This window comes from Rutilus rutilus (genome assembly GCF_951802725.1).
Source record: "Rutilus rutilus genome assembly, chromosome: 13".
Taxonomy (NCBI): domain Eukaryota; kingdom Metazoa; phylum Chordata; class Actinopteri; order Cypriniformes; family Leuciscidae; genus Rutilus; species Rutilus rutilus.
The window spans coordinates 33168806-33182835 of NC_140218.1; the positions used below are offsets into that span (position 1 = coordinate 33168806).

Genomic DNA, 14030 nt, shown 5'->3' on the forward strand with positions numbered 1-14030 from the left:
AATGTCTGAACGTCTGAATAGGGACTTTTTTTGACGTCTGTGGACGTGCAAAACTGGTTCAAAATCTGAACGTCTGACTAGGACCCCCTATGGACATCTGTGGACGTCCAAAACTGGTTCAATATCTGAACGTCTGAATAGGGACTTTTTTTGACGTCTGTGGACGTGCAAAACTGGTTCAAAATCTGAACGTCTGACTAGGACCCCCTATGGACGTCTGTGGACGTGCAAAACTGGTTCAATATCTGAACGTCTGACTAGGGACTCTTTTTGACGTCTGTGGACGTGCAAAACAGGTTCAAAATCTGAACGTCTAACTAGGACCCCCTATGGACGTCTGTGGACGTGCAAAACTGGTTAAAAATCTGAACGTCTGCCAAGGGACTCTTTTTGACGTCTGTGGACGTGCAAAACTTGTTCAATATCTGAACGTCTGACTAGGACCCCCTATGGACGTCTGTGGACGTGCAAAACTGGTTCAAAATCTGAACGTCTGACTAGGGACTCTTTTGGACGTCTGTGGACGTGCAAAACAGGTTCAAAATCTGAACGTCTAACTAGGACCCCCTATGGACGTCTGTGGACGTGCAAAACTGGTTAAAAATCTGAACGTCTGCCAAGGGACTCTTTTTGACGTCTGTGGACGTGCAAAACTTGTTCAATATCTGAACGTCTGACTAGGACCCCCTATGGACGTCTGTGGACGTGCAAAACTGGTTCAAAATCTGAACGTCTAACTAGGACCCCCTATGGACGTCTGTGGACGTGCAAAACAGGTTCAAAATCTGAACGTCTAACTAGGACCCCCTATGGACGTCTGTGGACGTGCAAAACTGGTTAAAAATCTGAACGTCTGCCAAGGGACTCTTTTTGACGTCTGTGGACGTGCAAAACTTGTTCAATATCTGAACGTCTGACTAGGACCCCCTATGGACGTCTGTGGACGTGCAAAACTGGTTAAATATCTGAACGTCTGAATAGGGACTTTTTTCGACGTCTTTGGACGTGCAAAACAGGTTCGAAATTTAAACGTCTGACTGGGGACTCTTTTTGACGTCTGTGGACGTGCAAAACTGGTTCAAAATCTGAACGTCTGACTGGGGACTCTTTTTGACGTCTGTGGACGTGCAAAACTGGTTCAAAATCTGAACGTCTGACTAGGGACTCTTTTGGACGTCTGTGGACGTGCAAAACAGGTTCAATATTTAAACGTCTGACTAGGGACTCTTTTTTACGTCTATGGACGTGCAAAACAGGTTCAATATTTAAACGTCTGACTAGGGACTCTTTTTTACGTCTGTGGACGTGCAAAACAGGTTCAATATTTAAACGTCTGACTAGGGACTCTTTTTTACGTCTATGGACGTGCAAAATTGGTTTAATATCTGAACGTCTGACTAGGGACTCTTTTTGACGTCTGTGGACGTGCAAAACAGGTTCAAAATCTGAACGTCTGACTAGGGACTCTTTTTTACGTCTATGGACGTGCAAAACTGGTTTAATATCTGAACGTCTGACTAGGGACTCTTTTTGACGTCTGTGGACGTGCAAAACTGGTTTAATATCTGAACGTCTGACTAGGGACTCTTTTTGACGTCTGTGGACGTGCAAAACTGGTTCAAAATCTGAACGTCTGACTAGGGACTCTTTTTTACGTCTATGGACGTGCAAAACTGGTTTAATATCTGAACGTCTGACTAGGGACTCTTTTTTACGTCTATGGACGTGCAAAACTGGTTTAATATCTGAACGTCTGACTAGGGACTCTTTTTGACGTCTGTGGACGTGCAAAACTGGTTTAATATCTGAACGTCTGACTAGGGACTCTTTTTGACGTCTGTGGACGTGCAAAACTGGTTCAAAATCTGAACATCTGACTAGGGACTCTTTTGGACGTCTGTGGACGTGCAAAACAGATTCAATATCTGAACGTCTGACTAGGGACTTTTTTGGACGTCTATGGACGTGCAAAACTGGTTTAATATCTGAACGTCTGACTAGGGACTCTTTTGGATGTCTGTGGACATGCAAAACTGGTTCAAAATCTGAACATCTGACTAGGGAACCCTTTGGACATCTGTGGAAGTGCAAATTTGGTTTAATATCGAACATCTGAATAGGGACCCTTACTGTGGATATGTATGGATGTGCAAGAAAGCCAGGACTCCTTTTGGACAGAAGACTATTTCAGTATCTGAACCAATCTGAAATGTGTCATTGTGAAATGCAAAAAGTTTTTTGACAAATAGTCATACGAAATACTGGTAAATAAAAAAATTAAAATGATCACATTATTATGAAAATGGCAAATGATATTGCATAATAAGTTGATATTATGCAATCATTCTAAAATGAATCAATTATTTATTTGATATATGGATTAAGTAATAGAAACTGTGAAATTTTGGATGTGAATGTGTGCTCAAACTTGCACAGTGCATGCACATTTCCAGCATTAAAAGCAATTCAGTAGAATTACAACCCACTATCAAGTGGTGCAGAGCACGCTTCATGATTCTCTGGATCTTCCAAATAGGGTTGAGCCCACAAAGGGCCTAAAATGTTACAGATTTATATAAAAAATGTTGGAGTGGGATCATATGTGTATTTTTGTTTTTGTAAAGACTCCTAATTCAATGTTGATTTAGCACATATATCTCATCACAAAATGTCCTGATGTCATTGGAGGACACAGAATCCTGTACTGATGAACAAATATAGCAAATACGTATGTGTGAGATTAGGGTTAGGGTTAGGGTTACCCTAACCCTAGCACAAAATATTTCAATATACAGCAAAGAAGGAAAATCAGAAGCTAAATCGATAATAAAGAAAGAAGTTATGAGAATGTGGCAGGAACAATAGAATAGAGGAAACAAGGGAGGGGAACTATGTTTATAAACCCTTAAGTTGGGGTACGAAGGGGGAAATCATTGCAAGGTTACAGTTAGGGCACACTAGACCAAACAAAACTCTGCATCTAATAGGGAAGCATGATACTGGTTTATGTAATAATTGCAATGTACCTGATCAGCAGAGTATTGTTATGATGTGTAATAAATATGATAGCATAGTGAAGAGGAAAATTTAGGGCATGGGAGGGATTTTAAAAGAAATATTAAATAAATCATCAGGCCATAAAATAATGTAATATTTATTTTTAGTTTCTAAGAGCTACCAAGCTGGATAAAATCATTTGTTTTATTTATTTATTTCGTATAATGACATAGCATGTAAGCCAGAGATCATTTATAACCTGAGGGTGGCGGTAATGCACTAAAACAGTTTGCGACCGCCGTTAAAAAATCAAAGAAGAAGAATCGCACGTCACACTGCAAAGTCACCAGGAAAAGTATCCTGCCGATGAAAGAGGCTGCTGACACGTGGAGAGAGACACTGCCTTAATTGGACTAAAACCCTAAAACAGGTAAGTAAACATTAAAAAAAAATTAATTTAATATGTTATTCAGTTGAGAGATGATATCAGATGAATTGGAAGTCACACATGCCCCCTAATACCTTGAAAAACTTCTTAAAACTGCGGCAATTTGCGCGGGCACATTAACCGAAAAGTCGACAAATGCGCCCGCGCGTTCTGCTGTTTTTTTTTTTTTTTTTTTTTCACATAGCAGCAAAATAGACTTAAAATACTCCGTCATTTATGGTCATACAGACTTGAAATATGGAAAAATAAACTGTAAAATGTCTTTTTTATGTGTCCACTTACAATCGAAACAAAACATTATGCTTTTGTGTGCTTTCTGCCTCTCCTTCTACATGAACTTTTTTTCTGGAGCAGGTCTCTAAACGTAAGCAAAACTCAGCAAATACACACTGTCAAGAGTAATCTTTATAATAATTTAAGTGTTTACTTTTTAATTATCTAATTCAAAACGAAAGAGAATATTCTGTTTATGTAATCTATATAAAAAGAGAGACGTTAGTCGTTCTCATGGCAACTCATTATCTGCTAATCACCCGCTGAAAGCGCGCGCTATTCAAACGTAAATATCTTTGTTCTAATATGAATCGCGTTTGTATGCGTGAATGAACGGCTCAGATGCTCGTTTACTACAATTACAACATGCTATTTTTACATGAACGTAACGCTATTATAGTTTAGCTTTTCCTTAACTATATTGCAATACTGAGATGAGTAAAAATCTGCTGAAATATGTTCATGAAATATGTTGTTTAAATAAAATGCAATGTTTTAAATGTATGCTATTACACTGCAAATTAAAATGTATACGCCCTATATTAATGTATCATAAAATATATATGCTTGAGACGAAATATGAATGTTTTTAGACAATACTAATGAATCCTTAACTTTGAAATACGTATGATAAAATTTATGCTTTTTACAAAGGAAAAATTACACTTGGAATAGTTAAAATTGTAATTGTTGTTGACTTTCATATTATTGTGTTTCATTAGTCACAATTTTGGGGAGAGGATAAATATTCCAAACCTGTCTGAAAATACAATATGATGATTAACTGCACAATTACTAGAAATGTTTACATTGGATATTATAAAATTTGCTTGCATAAAAATTTGTTTAACTTTAAACCAATTCTGTAGAATGGCCCATATATCCTATTTGAACAGGATTTGTTTCCAGGTATGACTGTGGGCTTTTGACTTTCATTTATATTAGTATTATTTTGTTAACTATATGCTAAATAAATTAAAAGCAATATACTGTGTCTGTGTGTGTGTATACATTTCTTGTCAGCAGTCTTCTTAGGTGTGTCTTCTTAGCTACAATTAAGTTTTAAGAGTTTTTATCCAGTCATCAATGGCTTATTGATCATTATAGGTATTATCAATAATTAAGTTGTTGTTGCTAGTTTGAGTCGAGAAATACACATTTCAGCATTATCATCAATAATCTGTGTGTGCATTTTCCTTGAGAACCAAGCAAGTTGACTCATGAAACCATTTGTTTATTATATCGTGATTGCATATCTCAATCACAATATTGACCTCAATAATTCCAATGACAATGACATTTTCCCCAAATCGTGCAGCCCTTGCCAGAAGTATATAGCCTAGATATCTTTACACTGTCCGCTCAGTACAACAGAGGCAGGAGCTCTGCACTGGGGTTGCTCGAGTTATATGGGCACACAACTTGCTACAAGAGCTATATCCACTATTACGAACAATAAAGTAATATTTGACAAATTTTGTCTTTCAGATTCTGAAAATGTTCAAAGGCCAATCTCAAGATACTCTGGGAGGTCTTTCTCAGAGCAAATGGTCACTTCTAAGAGGTTTGTTTAATCGATTCCAGAAAACAACAGTGTCCCATGCCCCCATTTCTTTAATTCACTCTTGGCACTCTCACCCATGCTACAGTTCCTGTAGATTACCACACACATGTAATTTCTAAATGGTGAATTTGTTTCTTCAGGCTCTTTACCAACCGGCTGATGGCAAAATTCAATATGAAGGGGAAGGTGAAGAAGCAGAAACTGCCTCTGGAGACGACTAAAACTTTTGAAAGGTAAAGGTACACAAATTATGTTAGTATTATTATAATAAAATGATACCCAATTGTACTTTTTAAACTGGTAACCTACTGAACAAACTTTTAAAAAAATTGCAAATTGAAAAGCACATGCTACATGCATAAAGTTTAAAAACACAATGAACTAATTTCTTTTTTTTTTACTTTTTTTTTTTACATTGTTCTATTTTAATAAATTAAAAGCACTCAGATAGACAAAAGTGAGGGTAAGCATTAAGACAATTCATCAAGACAAAGTTAATCATTCAAGGGCTGTGAGTATTTTCTCTTTGCCTTTTGTTTGATTCACATTAATGATGCCATCATCAGAAGGTTTATTAGACTGAATGCAGATCAAATAATACCAATCTCCCCTTTTCTCCAAACTATTTACACCAATTTAAGATATGAACTGTTTAAGTGAATACTCTCCAATCCGGTCATTTTGACATATTTTGTTGTGTATTTGATGGTTAAATGCGCACACAAAGCCTAAAATATAATTTCCTTGTCTAGTTGCGGTCGGTTTCGGTGCGCACACACATAAGCCACCTTGAAGTTGGAAACAGCGTCCCTTGCTCGAAATTATTGTCCATTATTACATGGCTTGGTTGAACTCTAATGTAGAAAGCGGTGTGTTATTTCTTGATAACACATCTGCTAAGTATAACACAACGTTGCCATGAAAAACAGGTTTGCTATAGACGCAGGATTCTAACCGTAGAGACGTAACGGAGTATTTTCTTTAGCAGAAGCAATACAATCCTTTTTAAATGAATAAACTCCTTTTTAAATCAATTTTTTATGTCAAATTATTAATTTATTTGGTGGGTAGCCATGTAATAAGCGGGATAATGTAGAGCGAGGCGGTTGTTATAGCGAATACAACCACTTCAGGCAGATTCAAGACCCCTCCGCATCAGCCTGCGGGGTTGTATTCGCTATAACATCCGCCTTGCTTTACATTATCCCTTACTTAAATAGCTCTTTTTTATTATCAAACAAGTAACCGCAATGCAACAGTAGAGACTGCATTTTACAACAACTCTCTTCTGCATTGCAAATATCAAAAATGCATCATAGACAGATGATTTAATATTATCTCGTATAGAAACGGCTGGCAAAGATGGAATTTGCAAGATAACATCTATATTTCATTAATAAATAGTAAGTGCATTTTCTCAATTTCTCCAGTACTGACAGCAGAACTGATAACGCTGGAGCTGGATACTTCACTGGATTACCTCTTTCTAAACTCATCTACAAGTAATCTAGTATTTGCTAAAATGGAAGTTATAGTATCCAAAAGCATTACATTTGGGCTGTGCTTGAGAAATTTTATTATATGCAGTCTCTCTCAATTCATGATTGCTATCTTAAATATCTTGTCACCCAAGGCCACTGTCTATTGCAGTCTTACACCTTCCTAACATACAGCGACGCGAGTTTACAGAACCCATTTTCAGTCATTTGTTTGCTGCCATATACCACACCAGTCACCATTGGTCACTGTAGTATTGCCACTTCAAGGATTAGTTCACCTCAAAATGAAAATTTCCTGATAATTTACTCACCCCAATGCCATCCAAGATATTCATGTCTTTCTTTCTTCAGAGGAAAAGAAATTAAGTTTTTGAGGAAAACATTCCAGGATTTTTCTCCACACAATGGACTTCAACGGTAACCAAATTGTTGAAGTCCAAATCAATGCAGTTTCATGCTGGACGTAGGCAGAAGTACCGCCCCGTTGTTTACAAAGTGAACTTGCGAAGACTAATACAAACCATTTTAAATAAACTGACAAAAATCCATAAATATGTCATTCAACATACAATAAATTTGAACAATCCTCCTCCACGCTTGTAAACAATGAGCCGGTATAAAAATATTGTATGTTAACTTGCAATGTTACTTATGGATTTTTTGTTTTTGTTCAACTCTTGCAGCTGCAGTCATAAAATGGGATAAAGAAGCTACAGAGGCTACAATCAAGCATCATGCAGCAGAACATCTTAAACGTGCCGTGGAGGGCATACAGGGGTGGAAATAATGAGGAATTTTACATGAGTACTGTAAGGCGCGTGTGTTTATTTCTAGTTTAGGGGACTTTATGTCTCTCTCCCCCTTTCCAACCACCCACCCCCAATCTTGGTCTGGAGTAATTTGTTTTTTGTTCACTTGGCAGTTCAGTGTAACCATTAGAGTTGTTTTATTTATCAGCCTGTTCATAATTTGCTGAAAACCTCATTAAAGATGGAAAAAAATTGTCATTTCAAACTATTTTTGCTTTTTTTTAATCAATAATCAGATGTCACTTATTTCCAATTGCAAAAATATAAGGCTACTAAAAAGTATTTGCATGTTTTAGACAGGTGCATCAAAGGGATAGGTATTAATTTATTATTTACAATTTTAAAGCAGTAGTTCTGCACACTGCTTTTACTATGACTAGAATGAGTTTTATTGAATACCATGTTGTCATCCAACCTTGGAACAAAAGCCTGTTTGATGACCAAAACATGGTTTAATAAAGCTAATAGTAAAGCTAATTTCGTTTGTGCATCTTAAAATTTTGTATGAATGTTCTTTAGACGTCTGTAAGTGACGTTGAAATGACGTTGTGAAAACTTTCATTTACAATATTGTAAAGATGTTACTTGGACATCAAAAATCAACATTTAAAAGAGATGTCTAATGAACGTTCACTATGTACGTCAATAGTGAACGCTAAAAAGACGTTTAAAAAAGACGTCAAAAACTTTCATTCTGGCTCTTCAGCGGACGTCTTCTGAACGTTCACTTTTTATGTCAGTTGGACGTCAACAGTGAACGTCAAAAAGACGTCTAAAAAAAGACGTCATAAAAACTTTCATTCTGGCTCTTCAGCGGACGTCTTCTGAACGTTCACTTTTTATGTCAGTTGGACGTCAACAGTGAACGTCAAAAAGACGTCTAAAAAAAGACGTTCAAGCTGACTCTTCATTGGACGTCTTTTGAACGTTCACCTTTTATGTCACTTGGACGTCAACATTGAACGTCAAAAAGACGTCTAAAAAAGACGTCATAAAAACTTTCATTCTGGCTCCTCAGCGGACGTCTTCTGAACGTTCACTTTTTATGTCAGTTGGACGTCAACATTGAACGTCAAAAAGACGTCTAAAAAAGACGTCATAAAAACTTTCATTCTGGCTCCTCAGTGGACGTCTTCTGAACGTTCACTTTTTATGTCAGTTGGACGTCAACAGTGAACGTCAAAAAGACGTCTAAAAAAGACGTTCAAGCTGACTCTTCATTGGACGTCTTTTGAACGTTGACTTTTTATGTCACTTGGACGTCAACATTGAACGTCAAAAAGACGTCTAAAAAAGACGTCATAAAAACTTTCATTCTGGCTACTCAGTGGACGTCTTCTGAACGTTCGACAAAGACGTTGCAATGACGTCGTTTGGACGTGTCTGTGCTCAGTGGGTAAGCACCATAAAACAATATATATATATATATATATATATATATATATATATATATATATTTATATATATATTTATATATGTACATAAATATACGAATATATGTACACACATATTATGTAAACAATTTGTGTGTGTGTGTGTATATATATATATATATACACACAGGAGGGGGAGACCGGGTATGGTTGTCCTGTGAGTCCTATGAACATTTCATTATTTAACCACCTACTCCCAGAACCCATATGAATGGTTCTCAAGGCAGTAAATAGGTTTGTGCAGATTTTATGACGAAAAAAATGATTTTTTGGTAAGAATGTAATTTTTTTGACATTGTTTAGAACTTAAACTTTTGCAGATAGTATCATACAGTTTCAATCAAAATTATTCAACCCCCATTGCAAATCAGGTTTACGGGCAAAATGTACAGACTTTCAGATGTTTGCAATGAACAAATCAAACAAAGGTAATTGAAATAGCTCAACGCAACAAATGTTTCAAGTGGTTTCCCCCAATTCAACTGAAAATGCAACTTGTAATGACTTCTGCAGTCTCAAAATTAACAATAAACCCACACCTGGATACGCATACATGAATTTAACTGAAAGGTTAAATGTATGCAGTTAAATATACAGTAAAAGTCATGTTGAGGCAATTTCTCTGCATGCCTTGTGGTCTTACATCACATGGCTGATGGACGGCTTTTTAAACCTGTTTGTACAGATAAACAGACTGACTGGACCAGTCTTTTGTTAAAACCATTTGATATTTACCATGCATTGTGCTTTGAACTGGTTGGTTTTGTCATTCTTCATCAAAATGTTTTACCCCTAAAAAATTAATAGTTTTATAATTCATACTTTTGATCTGGTGATCTTAGCATGCCGAGTCCCACGAGATGACCTGCACCATGTAAAATAAAACGTTTCATAATGGGCGACTAATATGACTTGAGACTTCATATCGTGTGAGTTGACATGATTTCAAACATACTCTTTGAATCCAAATGTTAATTGATCTGGATCTAGTCAAAAGTCACATTTATAATAACGCTTTATAGGATACTGATTGTTTCAAAGCAGCTTTACAGTAATAATCAAGAACATAACAGTTGCAAAGTTCTTTAATTACTAAATTAAATTAATTTTCACTCTTAAAAGACAATATTGTCATTATTCAGCTCAACTTAGTTCAATGTTGATTCGATTTATTTGAAAACAATGTGAATGTTGCAAAGCTCATCTCTGTAACTCCTTTCACTAGAAAAGTAGCATGTTTTGGCAAAATAAATATTTGTTTTTCCAATCACATTTAGCTATTTTTCAGATTTTCTTAACCAAAAGAAAACATCTCTCTGAATAATAAAACACGTCTTTTATTTTTATATTTATATATATATATTGAGCCTTTTTTCAACCATAGAAAACCTTAAAGAAAAGGCTTTATGTACTAAGACAGTTTTAAGAAGACCAAATTCAGTCACGTCACTTAACCCCACCCATCTCTGACCCAAACACTCTGTGAGAGGTTAAAAAAAAAACCCTCTCTCTCTTTCTCTCCGAAAACTGCACCTGTATCCTCCCTTACACAGAGAATGTTACAGAGGAATATGGCGTATATTAAGTGGATCTTGAGGCTGTTTGCTGTTTTAATCATATTGAATTGCGTGGTTTTGGTCTATTACAAGAACCACAACACCTCTGGGTAAGTGATCCTAATGATTTTACAGATGATAGCAATCTCAGTCAACAAAAAGGGAACCCGTCGGCTTTTCGTTTATTGCAAACAAGAAGCTCTGTTATCAACAAAAGTTTATGATACTTAATCATGTTTTGTCCATCAATATAATTTTCAATGCTTTAAATTTTCATTGGTTTACGAATTCTGCCCAAATACAATTAGTAGAAGTTAAAAAGCTTGGTTTAACAAACTATGTGGAATGTTGCCTAGCTAGTTCGCTCCATTTTTCTACAATTTTTCTTCATTTTTTTCTACTTTCTTCTTGAGTATTAAATTGTGGCAGTCTACTTTTCATTTTATTTGAGTTGAAAAGAAAAATAGTATTCAACATCGCTACTTAGCCTGACAAAGGTGCTGACAGAGCAACGAGCTGTGCTGCCATTGGTAACAAACTACACTTTCACATGCATATGGGTCAATGACGTGACGCCTAAATTTTCCGTCCGATTGCATTTTTTCAGGCAAAAACGGGTTTAAATGCATAAAAAGATACTGCATATTTGAAGTACCTCTCCCATGTATGTACTCACTTTAACTCATCAAAAACCTTTACTTATTTGTTATTTTTTTTGTTATTTAAAGTGTCAAAACATCATGTGGTGCGACCGTCCGGCCATAACTTCTGTTTTGAAAACGTCTTTGAAATTACTCTGAATTTATTCAAATTTATTTTCTGCACTATTTGGCATGATTTCCAAAATGTTTTGTAATCCTTTAAAAAAATTCAAAGCATTTGTATTTATATTTCCATCATAATATACAAACAAACTTTGTCCGATGATGTCCATTTTATGAAATATCATGTGGTGTGACCATCAAGGAACTACCATTTTGGGACTTTAATGTTGAAAACTATTCAAACACAGGACGTTACATCATATACCAATTTACCAAGGACCCATGGAAGCAGCAAGCAGGTTTGTAATTCTCTCAAATTGGAAAAAAAATAAACCTTTGTAATGGTTGGTATGTAGTTGCCAAATTTGGATGTCATGTGGTATGACCTAAAAAAACTATTGACCCCAAATGTTACCTGTATACAATAATTTTATGAAATAATTTATATCTATTACATTATTATTTGTTAGAAAGAAATTCTAAGTCAAGTTAAAAGAAATGGTGCACTTGTGTTTTTGATGTGATTTTTTTTTTTTTTTTTAAGTTTATGTTCAGGAAAATTCTGTGAAATTTGTATGAAATCTGGTTTAAATCAATTTTTTTGTATAAAATGTATTGTTCATTGATCTCTTTAAATAGATTTTTAACTATATAAGGTCTTCGTGTCATTTGGAGCGACCACTTATCATTTGGTGCGACCAATAAAAGCAATCGCTGTATTAAATGTAAAATAAAATATCTTATTTTTGTGGCTGAAATATAAATCACTGATACAGTATGCTTTAGTAAATGATATTTTTAAAACATTTATATCAGTTTTATGTGATTTACAGGAAAAGTAAGTCTGTTAACTAGATTTAAGAAGGCAACTCGGAAATTATAGAACAAAAAACGAGATCATTATTTACAAAAACTCAAAAGAAATGCAAAACTTGGTTTCTAAACACTTTAATTACTAAGAACTTGTAAAAAAAATGTTTAAGCATGTTAAGGAAATTAATTAATTTTAAGATAAATCACAGTCGCACCACATGACATTTTTTAAGGCTACGGACAATTCATCTAGATGAAAAAACACTAAAATCACTTAAATTGAATTTTTTTAATGAATTTAGGTGTACACAACATCCTTAATGTTTGAACAATTGCAACAGATATTATTATTTTTTGTATTTTAAAATTGACCTGTCGAAAATCCTTATACGTCATTGACCCATATATGACTGACAAATGAATCATGCAATAGGGGCCAAGCACTGAAATTGTGTAGGCACCTCTTGAAATCGTTGGCATTCTTCTTATTCTTCTTCTTCCTTATGGAAGTCTATGGCAGCCCATAGAACCGCTTGCGGGAAAGTTATGAATTTTGGCACACTGATATAAGACAGTCTGAACAGTAAACATAGCAAATTTGGATCAATCTAGCCATCAAATTTCAATCCATCTAGCGCCACCAACTGTCCAAAACTCATGTTTATGCTAATAACTTTTGAACTGTAAAGGGTAGAAACACAAATCTTGTTTCCTCTGATTACGTGGCTCAAGACGATTCGATTGGGTGCCTATGACGTCATTTTCTGTCATGGAAATCTTTCCACCATTTTGAATTCTCAGAAAAACCTACTTTTTCCGAACTCCTCCAAGACGGTTGCTCCAATTTTCACGAAAACTAAACCAGATCCTCTTCAGACGATGCAGACAAAAAGTTAAGGAATTGATTGACTGAAGTTGATTCGTCAAATTCTCGAATACCGCGCAAACTAATTTTACGTAGCGCTTGTGAAAACAGACTTAAGGCTGTATGTCCGCAACGCTTTATCGTATTCAGACCAAACTTGGTACATGTCTTCACAAGCATGACCTGAAGCTACATGCTGCGTTTCGGCGATATAAGAAAAATGGCTATTTTTGCTTATAACTTCTGAACGATTTGTCCAAAAATCATAAGTGGTTTCGTTAGATTCAGGGCATCATGCCAAGTTGACTAATATCCAATGTTCCCATATCGGCCATTTTGGACGTCGGCATTTAGAATTTTGTACTAAAATGCTGTATTTTACAGGGGGGTAATCCAGCACCCAGAAAGCGTACCATGCCCGGGGGCCGCCATTGGCTAACAAGCCATCACCTGCTGTTAGCATTCCATTGACTCCCATTCATTTTGGCGTCACTTTGACAGCGAATAACTTTACATCTGAGGTGTTTAAAGACTCTGTTTGTCCATTGTTTATTTCTAAAGAAACACGAAAATACCTTGTATCTTACGTTAGAAGCAGTTTTTGTAAAAATAGGCTAACGATTGCATCATAACCACGCGTCTCTCTGGAAATTACTGTATAGACAGGAGGAGAAGCTCGCAGTCAATCGGGGGGACGTGGAGGCATAAAGTCCGATAAAGTCAAGGGAGAAGCCCATAGAGAGTTATAAAGTTGCTCCTGCTCCTAGCTCATGGACACCTCCACCTCACGCTCTCCGCAAGATTCGGAAGGGAATGATTCAGATTTCTCTTGGCACAGCTACTAGAAGACTTACAACTGTCAGACAGGTTGCTCACGTCACATCTACGTCATCAAGCTCAGTTTGAGTCTGCGCAGTACGCTCAGCCATCAGGAAGTGAGTGCTTCTGATTTGCTTAGTCTATGGGGTCGCTGTGTCCATTTCTTTTACTGTCTATGGTTTTTTATGTA

At 36.0% G+C, this 14030-nt stretch overlaps 1 protein-coding gene and 1 long non-coding RNA gene across 3 annotated transcripts in view; both read left to right on the plus strand.

Moving 5' to 3' along the window:
* Positions 1-3292: 3292 nt before the first annotated feature.
* LOC311302744 lies at positions 3293-7788 on the plus strand. Its single transcript, XR_014629659.1, has 4 exons — positions 3293-3427; positions 5207-5282; positions 5423-5515; positions 7465-7788. It is a non-coding gene; the product is annotated as an uncharacterized lncRNA (long non-coding RNA).
* Positions 7789-10495: 2707 nt separating this feature from the next.
* The window catches only part of LOC311301868 (alpha-2,8-sialyltransferase 8E-like), a 36429-nt gene continuing 32894 nt past the window's right edge, over positions 10496-14030 (plus strand). For both annotated transcript variants that reach the window (XM_084427240.1, XM_084427239.1), the window contains exon 1: positions 10496-10689. In XM_084427240.1, coding sequence (XP_084283366.1) covers positions 10580-10689 — 110 coding nt within the window. In that variant the 5' untranslated portion in view covers positions 10496-10579. The remainder of the gene's footprint in view (positions 10690-14030) is intronic.